This window comes from Scyliorhinus torazame, chromosome 3 (genome assembly GCF_047496885.1).
Source record: "Scyliorhinus torazame isolate Kashiwa2021f chromosome 3, sScyTor2.1, whole genome shotgun sequence".
Classification (NCBI taxonomy): Eukaryota; Metazoa; Chordata; class Chondrichthyes; order Carcharhiniformes; family Scyliorhinidae; genus Scyliorhinus; species Scyliorhinus torazame.
Window position 1 is genome coordinate 50,673,140 of NC_092709.1, and position 14,479 is coordinate 50,687,618.

General features: G+C 43.4%; 1 protein-coding gene across 1 annotated transcript in view; it reads right to left on the bottom strand.

The window, feature by feature from the left end:
- Nucleotides 1–995: 995 nt before the first annotated feature.
- The window catches only part of hspa4l (heat shock protein 4 like), a 119,677-nt gene continuing 106,193 nt past the window's right edge, over nt 996–14,479 (bottom strand). Inside the window, exons 18-19 of the mRNA XM_072495675.1 lie at nt 5,287–5,448; nt 996–2,228 (exon numbers count right to left, since the gene is read on the bottom strand). Of these exons, the coding sequence (XP_072351776.1) occupies nt 2,028–2,228; nt 5,287–5,448 (363 nt within the window). The 3' untranslated portion in view covers nt 996–2,027. The remainder of the gene's footprint in view (nt 2,229–5,286; nt 5,449–14,479) is intronic.

The following is a 14,479-nucleotide window of genomic DNA, read 5'->3' on the forward strand; positions in this document are numbered from 1 at the left end:
AGCTGATGGAATGCTACCTTGAGTTGAGACTTTGGGTTGCTCTGCCAGGCAATGAAGGCTACTTATTTTCACTCCAAAACGTCAGATATTAAAGTATAATTTTCCTTGAACCAGTCCTTGTGATGATAATGTTTGAGACTTATTGATCTCACTTCTGAACCACAACTCTTGCTACACTTACAAGGATCTAACAAGACTAATGGGACCAAGGGGTGATGCACAGATATGGAAATTTTCTACTCCAACAGGTCACGACCTCATTTATGAATATTCACCCCACAATTCTACTCCCCCACCACTCTAGAGAACGCATGTTTACTTGGTATGCAGTTGTCTCAGCTAAAGCTGAACTTTGCTGCAGGAGGGAAAGGAAAGAAAGCTTTATGACTATAAAGCACTGCTTTTCTCCATACCATAATTTGACTCCGTTGACCTTGTTTGAGTAAATGTATTGATCAGTTACAGGAAAGTAGAAGCATCTAAAGAGCATTTTCTATTTCAAACTGAATATGCATTGGGACAGATCTAGCACCAATTCTCATTCTTGTTTAGCATTTGTTTGCCCAAAACGTGAAATATTCAGTCATAATTATTGTATCAGTATTGCAATTTTACAGTACCAGTGACCATTTCAGTAACCGGCTATTTATTGCTTAGGGATGAAATTTACACAAGCCCAACACAAAATCTTCATGAGTCCAATGGAACTACAAGCATTTTAAATGAAAAGATTGCCTCAGTTTTCTAGGGGTCCACTCAAGTTAACTCAAGGCCAACTGCATTTATTCTTGGACAACATTAAGATGCTACATCCACCTCTAATCACTTCACAAAAAAAAAAAAAAAAAAAAATTCAGTACACCTTTCTTGATAATCCATAGGCATTTCATTTTCATACCTGCAGAGCTGAAATTTGGAATCGGAGGGATTCATTTAGGAGTGCTGTCGTACTTGTCTTGGCCACTGCCCACTACACAGAATTAGCAAAACCAATATTGATAGTTACCACATAGAATGCCCCTCACTTTGGATTTATTAATGGGTAACAGATCAAGTGCATTCCAGAAGTGCTAAAGTATCACAATCTACAAAGCACAACCAATTTAGCAAAAGTATCAAGCTTAACAGATCATTTCAATATTGTGTTACGAAAATAATACCCATCTGTAAATTCAAAGAACAAAAGATAATTTATAAGCAACCAATGTCCTGGGCACAAGCAGACTGTTTTGTGTTGTCTCTGCAAAGTTGAGACATTTTACAACAGCATTGTTTGAACAAACAAGTTCATCATTCTCCAACTATCTGTTTGACATGATAGAATTCACACAAATCACCATCTAACCTACATGGAGATTTTCTGGCCATTTTATGCAACGGTATTGCTATATTGACAAGGAAATGACTCAGTTACATGTATTTTTCTTTATTACAGTGCAATGTTTTATAGTTTTGAGGGATGGGGAATATGGATGCCCCTGTAGTTCTTCAGACATTGACTTGTATATAATATATTTACTGGAGGATATAATTCACCAGCAATACAAAAAGGATGCTTGATTGCACAGATATTTGCATATTGGATGGGGGAAGTTACTGAATGAAGTAGACCCCAAAAACACTCGTGTTTTTGTAATAAATCAGCTATATTCAAACACTAGTTTCCTTGACTCTGTTGCTTTGAATTTAATATGGTGCATCTGACCTAACATGTGATGCCAATTCAGAGGAAATAATTTAAGGCGTTAAGTAGAGTTGCAGAAAAGCTAGTGATTGTTCAAGTGCTTGTAAATTGGATAGAAACACTCAAAGATGTAGAATATAGATCGGCATCTAACAGCACTGCTACATTTAAATCAATTTTGCAGGATTCTTGTTTCAACCATTTTAATACTAATGACACAACTAGGTACATTTGAGAATAATCGAATGTGCCACTACGCTAGACATACAACAGAAACTGTAGTCTCATGTGATGGGCACAAAGAACATCTTTTTTTAAATATACAAAAGTAAATAAGCTGTATTCAATCCACTTCCATTCCTGTGCCCTGGTTTTCCATTGGCTTTTGCTGTTTGGTGTTGTCTCCAGCTGCAGCATTAGAATCAGGCTTTGGATCAGTTTCTTCCTGATTAAATGGTCCATTGGCTTTCTCTTCTTTTTCAGGAAGTGGCTCCACTTGGGGCTTTGTTTGGTTAATGATCGGGTCACAAGTTGTCTCCAGTTCCTAGATGAATGGGTACATTGTGAATTTAAAAACTCCTCAAATCCTGTTACTAGGACAGTTGCAATTAATGGATTCTCCTGGTGTTCATTTAATATTAATCTTATGTAATATTATGTAATGTATACGGCTCAAATCAAAATCATTGAATATTACAGCACAGGTGATCATTCAGCAGTGTCTGCACCAGCTATTCAAATTAGTCAGACTATAGCCTGCAAATTTCATTTTGGAGGATTTATTCAATGATCTTTTGAAAGTTGTAATTTCTTGTTTTTTTGTGCCAATTAACTTAAAATTGGTATCTCTAGTTCATGACCTTCCTGCCATTCCAAACGGTTTCACCTAGTTATTTTTTCAAAATCTTTCATGATTTTGAATACTCTTATTAAAAACCCTCTTAACCGTCTCTACTCCCCAAGGAAAATACCCAAGTTATTGTCTCCACACTAATCGCTGCTCCATTCTAGAGAACCTCATCTACATCCTTGCCAAGATTTTAACATCCTTCCTAAAGTGTAATGGCCAGAATTGGCAACAATATATTAGAAGAGCTACTGGATGCAGACATCCCAGGCAGAGGGAACTGTAGTGACATGTACGAACGACTGCTAGAGAGGGCTGACACCGAACTGGACACGACAAGGAGGAATTGGGAGGAAGTCTTGGGCTTTGAAATAGGGTGGGGATTCTGGAGCGAAGCACTGAACAGGTCAACTCTACCTCCACATACGCGAGGCTCAACCTAACGCAGCTAAAAGTGGTACATAGAGCCCACTTGACAGAACCCGAATGAGCAGGTTCTCCCCGGGAGGTGGAGGATAGATGCGAACGGTGCCAAGGAGGTCCAGCCAACCACATGTTCTGGTCTTGCACCAGACTTGCTGGGTACTGGACAGCCTTCTGCAAGGCAATGTCCAAAGCGGTGGAGATGAGGGTGGAGCCATGCCCGAAAGTGGCGGTCTTCGGGATATCAGACCAGCCAGATCTCTTCATGGGGAGGAGGGCATATGCCCTTGCCTTTGCCTCCCTGAACGGCCGCTGTAGAACCCTGCTTGGTTGGCAATCAGCTGCACCACCTAAAGCTGCAGACTGGCTGGCCGACCTATCAGAATTTCTCCAAATGGTGAAAATCAAATTCACCATCCGTGGGTCGGAAGAGGACTTCCACAAAACATGGGAGTCATTTACCCGGCTGTTCCAAGGCCGGTTTGCGGCCAACACATAAATTAATAAATAGCCAGGAGGAAATAGCCAGGACAAGATCGAAAGAGGAAAGCGAGGGAGGACCAGGGACTGGCTTGGGGGGGGGGGGGGGGGGGGGGGCGAGGTAGCACAACCCAGCAAGAAAAAAAATGGAGAACAGCATTGAAAAAAGGCGGGGGGGGGGGGGGGGGGGAAAGAGAGAAGAAAAAGAGATAGGGGGGATTGTAGGCTGAGCCAGCCAGACGGCAACAGACTGTAAATAGTGAAACCTATGAAGGAACCTTTGTGACTGTCCAATGAATGAAAATGAACAGCAATGTATATAATTTTGAAAAAACCAATAAAAAGATCCCCCCAAAAATGGCAACAATATTCCACCCGAGGCGTATGTCCCCATTTATAAAGACAAAAATTCTGTATGCTTTACCAATCATTTCAGCTTGTCCTACCAGTTTGAAAGGTTTGCATCGGTGTGCTTCTAGGTCACTATTTAGGCACCTTTTAAAATAGTACCATTTTGTTTGTACTGTCTTCATCAGTGACTTCATTAGCACACTGGGCTAAATCGCTGGCTTTGAAAGCAGACCAAGGCAAGCCAGCAGCACGGTTCAATTCCCGGACCAGCCTCCCCGAACAGGCGCCAGAATGTGGCAACTAGGGGCTTTCCACAGTAACTTCATTGAAGCCTACTCGTGACAATAAGCGATTTTCATTTCATTTGAAACTTTGTTACATTACACCTTGAAATGAAACCAGGAAAGAGATTTATGATAAATGTAGGCTTGTAATGCGGATCCTTTTTCCTAACCACTCTTAATGATATTGTGATCACTTCTTTTTCCATTGGGTTGGAAGCATACTGGTCAAGAAAATTGTCTTGTGTGCATTTCAGAAATTGCTCCCCATTTTTTCCATAACCTATTTTTCCAATAATTGAGCTTATCCCTTTGCACTACTGTTTTTTTCATCTTTAAAACATTTGCTCCTTTCCTTCCAAAAGCTGGTGGCTAAAGTACACACCCAGCAACATGAATTAGAAAATATAAATATCTTCCTTTTCCAGTCAGTGCTGGAACTACTTTAGATCGTTACTGCCTCACTTCCAATCTCTAACTTTCCCAAATACTTTGTAACCAGAAAGATCCCAATCTTCACTTCATTTTAGCCAGGTTTACATTCCTGGCTACTATATCATAATCCAAGACTTGAAAATTACAGCTATGGGGAGAGATTGGGTAGGTTCAAGTTGTTTTCCTTAGAACAGAGGAGGCTAAGGAGTGAGCTAATTGAGGTGTACAAAATTATGAGGGGCCGAGAGAGAGTGGACAGGAAGGGCCGTCTCCCCTAGCTGAAGGGTTAATTACCAGGAGGCGTAGATTTGTGATTGTTAGAACGATTAGAGCTGACAAGACGAGAAAACGTTTTCACCCAGAGGGTGGTGGGCCTCTGGAATTCACTGTCAAATTTGGTGGTTGAGGCTGAAATGCTCAACTCATTTAAAAGGTACCTGGATCTGCACCTGAAGCGCTGTAACCCGCTAGGCTACAGACCAGGTCCTGGAAAATGGGATTAAAATGAGCAGACAGTTTCTTTTGTCAGTTGGCACATGCACAGTGGGCTGAATAACCTCTTTCTGAACCTTATGGTTTTATAGATGTAGTAGTTTGTGTCTGCAGCTGAACAACCTCATTTATCACACTTAACACAAACAATCAATTTTTTGGATAACTGTGCTCTTAAGTTATTATAAGACACATGATTCAATGGAAAGCCAAACTTGCTAATACTTCAGATCCTATGTCGTTCCAAAAGAATTTTGATTAGAGTCAAAAGTAGATTATTTCTTTCTGCTTACCGTTAGCTTATCCCTTATCTCAGCTGCCTTCACAATAGGGTCCTGGAATGGCATCTGCTTATTTTGTGCAATCATTCTACTGTTCATCCAATCCATTGCACCACTGACATTGTTTTCCACTTTTGCCATCTCTGCTGCCTCAATATGCTCATAGTTTTCATCCTAAATACAAAAAAATGCAGTTATGCACTAAAAAGACAGTTTCAGACGTTGGAATTACAGTCAACTCAATCAAATTACCAAAATTTATTCAGAGCGCTTTATTTCTACTTTGATTATATAGGACTTCAAATCATTAGACAATTCAAATGTTAAGCATAACAGCCTATTATCGTGAGAAAGTTATGCACAACTGTTTGGGAACACTACTTATTGTATTAATTTCTGATCAGTATATTTGGTTTACACAGATAGTCTAATTCGAGGAACTGTATCTGAAAACCGGCAGTGTCAATTACATCTTTGCCCTCCCATGCTCGAGTGAACCTTGACACCACATGACCTAGCTTAGAATAGTTCAGGGAGTTGCAGAGTTAATTGTTTTTTCCTCTTTTTTTCATGTGATGTGGATGTTGCTGGAAAGGCCAGTATTTGCTGTTCATCCCTACTTGTCCTTGAACCGAGTGGTTTGTTATTCCATTTCAGACGGCAGTTAAAAATCAACTACATTGTTGTGGCCTGTAGGCAGCCTGGATAAAGATGGCTGATTCCCTTTCCTAAAGGACATGCTGGGTTTTTACAACAATCGATGATAGTTTCAAGTTTCATGGTCATCTGAGACTAGCTTTATATTCCAGATTTATCAACTGAATTCAAATTCCACCAGCAACAGGGATGGAATTTGACCCATGTCCCAAGATTATTAGCTGGGTCTCTGGGACACTAGCCCAGCAACATTATCAGTATGCCGCCATCTCCCAAGATACTGATCAGCTTTGCATGCTGAAGTGAACCTCGATCCCACCCAACCCAGTGCTAATGTGGCAGAGACTACAGAACTCACCCAGGGAGAACAAAAGACTCTTGCACAATCCAACAAGGTAGAATATTTAGCTGTGTATTTGGGATCAGGACATGTCTATTCCTGCTGCAGCACAGTTTTGATGCCATTAAGGCCACTCGAGTAGAAGCTCATTGACTTCAATTCAATCATTGCACTTGAATTGCCAAAAGGTCTTTAAGCTCCACGGGCACTGGCTGCCTTCTTGCAACTGGTGCAAGTTGCTTCACATTACCAGGGACCCAGGTTCAATTTCGGCCTTGGGTGACAGTCTGGAGGCATGTTCTCCCAGTATCATGGTTGATTTTGTCTGGGTGCGCAGGTTTCCGCTCAGTCTGGAGAGGTTCAGATTAGGTGAATTGACCATGCTAAAAAAAATTGCCCCTTGGTGTGCAGAGATATGCAGGTTAGGTGGGGTTATGGGGATCAGGCAGGGGAGTGTGCCTACGTAGGGTACTCTTTCAGAGGGTCAATACAGACAAGATGGGCTGAATGGCCTTCTTCTGCACTGTAGGGATTTTATGACTTCTATGATGGAGTTATTAAAGTGTACTGTATAATCTTGAATGAATAAAAAAATGGTTTAGTTACAACTGCAGGATATTATAACATTTCAGTTTGATTGATTTTTTCTTATTTTGACCAATGTGTCGATGTAGGGAAGTGGGGGAGGCAATCAAGAGTTATTAAATCCAATGCATAAGTAAATTAATATCAGCAGCAACATGGCAAATAACCTAAGTTTTTTGCAATCGTCAGTTGGTTTTTCCGAGTCCCCTTTCACTGAATTAAAGCGTTGATTTATATCTGGCCAAAATTCAATCTGGACTAGGTCCCGAGGTTGCCAGATTTGTGATACTCTAAGCGATGTTTAATGATCCCTTAATATTGCTAATGCGCAAATTTTCACTTTCTGCAGACTTTGAAAAAATTAATTCACATGAGGTGGGTAATACTATTGAGGCCAGCATTTATTGTTTATCCCAACTGCCAGAGAAGGTGCTGGTGAGTCACCTTCTTGAACTGGTGATCTGTATGGTGATGGTATGCAGTGCTGTTTGGGAGGTAGTTCCAGGATTCTGACAGAGAAAAAATGAAGAACATTTGTAATAGATTGATGAGTAATTTTGAAGAGGTGGCATTCCATGCTCCTGTTGTCCATCCTTGTAGGTGGCAGAGATCAAGTGTGTGGAAAAATCTGGCAAAGAACCCTTGCCTAACTGCTATCAAGCAAGTTGTATACAGTACACACTGTAGCCATGGGGCCAGGATGGTAGAGTCCTTGAGAGTGGATGGGATCCAGGCTGCTTTGACTGGCAAGGTGAGATTTTTTGGTTGATGTAGTTGGTATATTCAAGCACTTCTGACTTGCACCCTATAGAAGGCTTGAGAGAAGTTGAGCCACTCAGAATACAGTCTTTCACTGATGATCTCTTGTGCCAAGTCTAGTTCAGATTTGATTAATGATGGTCCCCAGGATGTTGACTGTGGGCATTAAGCGATTGAAATGCAGCACGGTCGCATTGTGGATAGCACAATTGCTTCACAGCTCCAGGGTCCCAGGTTCGATTCCGGCTTGGTTCACTGTCTGTGCGGAGTCTGCACATCCTCCCCGTGTGCGCGTGAGTTTCCTCCGGGTGTTCCGGTTTCCTCCCACAGTCCAAAAATTGTGCAGGTTAGGTGGATTGGCCATGCTAAATTGACCTTAGTGTTGGGTGGGGTTACAGGGTTATGGGGATAGGGTGGAGGTGTTGACCTTGGGTAGAGTGCTCTTTCCAAGAGTCGGTGCAGACTCGATGGGCTGAATGGCCTCCTGCTGCACTGTAAATTCTATCAAATGTTGAGAGGTGGTTAGGCTGTCTTTTTGAAGTTAGTCATTGCTTGGCACGTGTCCCAAGTGAATATTACTTGCCACTTAACAGTTGCCTAGAGTTGCTACTTGTGAGTTAACAGACAGCAATAGCGAATGGAGTTGTGCATTGTAGTTAGCTAACATCCTGACTGGATAAATCATTAATCTTGGGCTCAGAACATTTATTTGACGAACACCTACAGCAATATCCTGTGTCTGAGGTGACTGCGCTCCAAAAACTGTAACCATCTTCTTCCTCTGTGCTAGGTATGGCCAATGGAGAGCTTTACCCTCGATTTACATGAACTTCAATTCTTGACGCCACATTTGGTCAGATGCTGCCTTGTGTCCAGGACAGCCATTCTCACCGTACCTGTGTAACACTGCTTTTTTGCCCATGTTTAATTTGGAGAGAGTGAGAAGTTCTGGCAAGTATTGGCAAGTGGAATTTGTCAAAAAACTGAAGCCTAGTTTAACAGTTTGACTTAAACTTAGAATTTTAGATATTCTGGTAACAGAACCTACCTGCCAGTGGCAGTTAACTGTCAATCAGTTGCAAGCATTTGTTTTTGAATAGGTACTAATAACCAGATTTGGGGCAGCCGAGTCATCACTCGGAATTTGGGAATAGCATAAAAGCAAGGGGGCCTAAGCAGCACAGTCTGGAACAGAGTGATTGGCTTAATTGGGAATGTGGGGGTGGCGGCGTTAGCAAATAAAATCAATCTATGTAAATGACGTGAAGAACATAGATAATAAAAGTTACAGCTACAGGAGCTGACCTGTGGGGACCAGCAGGGCAGAGTGCTCCCGACACACTTGGTACAGTAGTGGGTAAGTTGTTTTCTCCACTTTAAATGTACATTGTTTTCGCCACTTTAAATGTACATTAAGTGAAGAGTCTTTTAACTAAGAGTTAAAAGAGAGTTGGAAGGGCATATATATAGACCCACCTCTGAGAAATGCAAGAAAATACAGCAGTAATAGCCGGGGATTTCAAATTCCCCAATATAAAGTGTGACAGACTTAGAGGGGCAGAATTCTTAAAATACATCCAGGAGAGCTTTTTGTACCATTACATAGAAAGTCCAACAAGAGAAGGGGCAGTTTTAGTGAATGAAACCAGACAAGTCGGTGGAAGTTTCAGTGGGGGGGCATTTTGTGACTATAACTCAGTAGGATTTAAAGAAGTTGTGGAAAGGGAAAAAGGTGGGCTGGAAATGAGAGTTTTGAATTGGGGAAGGTCAATCTTAATAGGATAAAACTGGATCTGGCAAAGGTCTACTGGGAAAATTTACATCAGAGCAGTGGGATTCATTCAAAATGGAAAAAGAGCACACACAGGGCCAGCATGCTCCCACAAAAATGAAGGGTGGGAGGAACAAGTGCAGAGAACATGGAATGTCAAGGGATATCCAGGATTGGATAAGAAAAAAGGGAGGCTTATGACAGATAACAAAGGCTCAAAACATCAGAAGCCTGAGTATAGAGTGCAGGGGGGTTACTTAAAAAAAAGAGAAGAGTAAAGAGGGGACATGAAAAAAAAACACTGGCGAATAAAATAAGTGAAAATCCAAAGGTGTTTTCCAAGTAGTAAGGGCAAGTGGAAGACCAGGGAAAGAGTAGGGCCCATTATGGACCAATGTAGCAATCTGTGGAGCCGGAAGACATAGGGGAGGTTTTAATTGAGTACTTTGCATCTGTGTTCACTATGGAGAAGGAAATCAGGGAGGAGGACTATGATGTACTTGAACACATTTACAGATAAGGAGGAAGTATTAACAGTTTTACAAAGCTTAAAAATGGATGTGTCCAGGTGAGATCATAGAATTTACAATGCAGAAGGAGGCCATTCGGCCCATCAAGTCTGCACCGGCCCTTGGAAAGAGTACCCTACACTTAAGCCCACACCTCCACCCTATCTCCATAACCCAGTTACACCACCTAAACCTTTTGGACAACTAAGGGCAATTTAGCATGGCCAATCCACTTAACCTGCATGTCTTTGGACTGTGGGAGGAAACTGGAGCACCCGGAGGAAACCCACGCAGACATGAGGACAACCTGCAGACTCGGGAATCGAACAATGGACCCTTGAGCTGTGAAGCAACAGCGCTAACCACTGTGTTACCGTGCCACCCAAAAGGTAAAGTCGTAGTCCCAGGTGACCAGAGGCCGCATTTCCCTTTGAAAGGGAGAGCTGATGATTTAACTTGAGGATCACCACACCTTAGGCAAGGGGCAAGGTTGAGCAGGTGGGACCTGCATGAATAACCTCAGCAAGACGGAACCCTTTCACAAACAAGCTGTCCTGCCAACTGAGCTAAACCAGCCCAGATGTATCCCAGGCTGCTATGGGGGGGGGGGGGGGGGGGGGGGGGGGGGGGGCAAGGGAAGAGATTGCAGAGGCTCTGAAAATAAATGTTCAAATCTTCTCAGACCACAGAAGAGGTGCTCGAGGACAGCTAATATGGTGCAATTATTCAAAGCGGCAAATAAGGGGGAAAAAAAGCAGGAAATTACAGGCCTGTGAGTCTAACTTCAGTGGTAGGGAAACTATTGAAAAAAATTCTGCGGAATAGAATTAATCTCCACTTGGGAAGGCAAGGATTAATCGAGGATAGTCAGAATGGTTTTGTCTTACAAATTCGATTGAATTTTTCTGAGGTGGTGACTAGGAGTGTAGATTAGGGTAGTGCAGTTGATGTAGTCTACATGGACTTCAGTAAGGCTATTGACAAGGTATCATGTGGGAGACTGGTCACAAAGGTAAGAGCCCATGGGATCCAGGGAAATTTGGATCTAAAATTGCCTCCTGGCAAGAGGCAGAGGGTGATGGTCGAAGGTTGTTTTTCTGACTGGAAGTTTGTGTCCTGTGGTGTTCCACAGGGATCGGTGCAGGGTCCCTTGCTGTTTGTAGTGTACATTAATGATCTGGACGTGAATGTAGGAGGTATGATCAGCAGGTTTGCAGATAACGGTAAACAGTAAGGGGGAAAGCCTTTGATTACAGGACAATATTGATGGGCTAGTTCGATAGGCGGAGCAGTGGCAAATGGAGTTTAACTCTGAAAAGTGAGTTAAAACATTTTGGGAGGACGAAGAAGGCAAGGGAATATACAATGAATGGTAGGACCCTCGGAAGTACCAAGGGTCAGAGGGACTTTGGTGCGCATGCCCATAGATCCATGAAGATAGCAGGACAGGCATACAAGGTGGTTAAGACATATGGGATACATGTCTTTATTAACCAAGGCATAGAATATAAGATCTGGGAGGTTCTGGAGCTGTATAAAATGCTGGAGCACTGTGTGCAATTCTAGTTGACACACCACAAGGAGGAAGTGATTGGACTAGAGGGGATTCAGACGAGATTCACCAGGTTCTGCCTAGACTGGAGCATTTCAGCTATCATGAAGAGACTGGGGGTGTTTTCCTTGGAGCAGAGACGGCTGAGGGGGCACGGGGACGGAACCTGATTGAACTGCATAAAACTTTGAGGGGCATAGATGGGGTGGCTAGGAAGGGACCTTTCCCCTTAGTTGAAGCTGAATAGCCAGGAAGTGTAGATTTAAGCTAAGGGGCAGGAAATTTATAGGAGCTGTGAGAAAAACTCTTTCACCCAGAGGAAGGTGGGGATCTGGAATTCGCTGCCTGAAAAGGTAGTAGAGGCGAGAATCCTCAACGTTTAATAAGAATTTGGATGGGCACTTGAAATATAGCATAAAAGGCTATGGGCCAAGTGCTGGAAAATGGGATTCGAGTAGATAAATTCTCAATGGCCGGTGTGGACACAATGGGCCAAAGGGCCTCTTCCCATTTTGACTCAGAGCTGCGAAGTCTGAAGTCAAGTGGCCCTCCCTGACAGAACCCAAACTGAACATTCTGAACTGACGACTATTCATGATTAATTGCCACTTGATAGCACTATCAATAGCCCCTCGTCATTGCTTTGATGATCGAGAGTAGGCTGATGGGACAGTAATCGGCCAGATTGGATTTGCCCTGCTTTTTGTGGACTGGGCATACGACAGCTTTTCCCCACTGTCAGATAATTGCCAGTGTTGCAGCAGCACCCGAATAGTTTGGTTAGTGATGTGACTATTACTGGAGCACAAATCATCAGCACTGTCGTCAGGATGTTGTCAATGCCCTTCACCTTTGCTATACCCAAAGTGCACAGCCATTTTGACAAGAGTGGATTGCATTGAGGACCGTACGAGTAAGTCACGATAGATCATACACTTGGCTACTTCAGAGCAAGATGGTAGCAAATGCTTCAGTCTTGTCCTTGGCATTCATATGCTGGGCTCTGCCATTATTTGAGGATGTTATGTTTTTCTTCTCCCTGTGTGTAATTGTGCTCCACCATTCACAACTGGATTTTGCAGGACTACAAAGCTTTGATCTGATACAATGGTTGTGGGATCACTTGGCTCTGTCTAGTATGCTGTTTAGTATGCATAGATACATGTTACAGCTAAACTGGTATGGTATCTCATTTTTAGACAAACCTCATGCTGCTCCCAGCATGTTCATCTATATTCCTCATTGGACCCCTGGCATGATGGCACTGTCAAACTGGATTAAAGATTTGATCTAATACAAGTCTGCTGTTGCTGATGGTGCATAGTACCTCAAGAGTACAGATTTGAGCATCTAAATTGGCTCCAAATCCATTCCATTTACTGTTGTACTAGTGCCAAACACAATGGAAGGTGTCCTCAGTGTAAAGATCGGACTGCATCTTCAGTGCTAACTTCGACCAATTTGGTGCCATGGACAAATGCATTTGGAACAGGTACAATTGAGGGGACAAGGCCAAGTAGGTTTTTCCCTCATGTTGTTCCCATCACCCAGTGTAAGTTCTTACCATCAGGACTTGACCAGTTCAGTCAGTCATGATGCAACTAGATCACTTTTGTGATGGCCATCAAAGTCCTGACCCATAGTACATTCTGTGCCCTCGCTGTTTTTTCCAAGTGGTATTTCAAATGAAAAAAACAACAAATTCTCAGCTGTGGAAGGGCCATAGGTGGTAATCGGTTATTTTCCTTCATAGAATCTACAGTGCAGGAGGCCATTCGGCCCATCGAGTTTATACCAGCCCTTGGAAAGAGCACCCCACTGTTCCATCCTATCCCCGTAACCCCACCTAACCCTTTTTGTTTTGGACACAAAGGGCAATTTAGCATGGCCAATCCATCTAACCTGCACATCTTTGGACTGTGGGAGGAAACCCGCTCAGGCATGGAGAGAACGTGCAGACTCCGCACAGACAGTAGCCCAAGACAGGAATCGAACCTGGGACCCTGGAGCTGTGAGGCAACTGTGCTACATAGGCCCTTGCCTATGTTTAATCGAATACCATAAGACTTCATTCAGGTCTGGAGTCAAAGTTGAAGACTCCAGGGACTCTCCTTCCCAATTGCATACCAGTGTGCCGCCACCTCTGGTGGATCAGTCCCGCCAGAGAGATGGGAAAAATCAGGGATGGTGGAAGAGCTGAAAGGTACAAACCTTTAGCATGCAACTACCATCCTGTTGCTTGACTCGTCTGTGCGAGACAGCCCAATTTTGGTCGAAGTTCCCAGATGTCAGTGGGGAGGACTTTGCAGGGTTTTAAAAAATAAAAGTATTTCTTTTCCACAAATTTTCAACATTTTTAAAATTTACAACAAACCCACAAACCTTCCCATTATACCCTCCACTCTCCACCCCACCCTCAGCTGTAACCAACTCCCCAAAAAGCAAAATAAACAAACCCCAACTATTGTAGAAACCATCACCCCGCCCCACCCAGAGCCAATTTCACCTTTACCAGGGCCAAAAGATCCAGCAGGTCCCCCTGCCACACCGAGGTACAGGGTGGAGAAGCTGACCTCCAGTCCAAAAAGACCCGCCTGCAAGCAACCAGTGAGGTGAAGGCTAAAACATCTGCCTCTGCAACTTCGGCCAGTCCGAAACCCCAAATATGGCTTCTAGGGGTTTGGGCTCCACCTCTAGGACCCCCGAAATGGTGAACACCATCCTCCAGCTTCGGACATGTCCAAAACATACGCACATGGTTTGCAGGGCCTCTTCCACATTGTTCAGACATCCTCCATCCATTCGAACAGCCGGCTTATTCTAAGGTGCGCCCTGTACGCTACCTTCAGCTGTATCAGCCCCTGCCTCACAACACACTAGCTAGAGGAATTTACCCTCTGCAGCACCTCCCACCACAAACCCTCCTCCAGCACCGCCCCAAACTCTTCCTCCCACCTCACCTTAACCCTCTCCCATGGACACCCCACCCTCCTCCAGAAATCGCAGAGACGATCCCCCTCTCCAACCCTCCC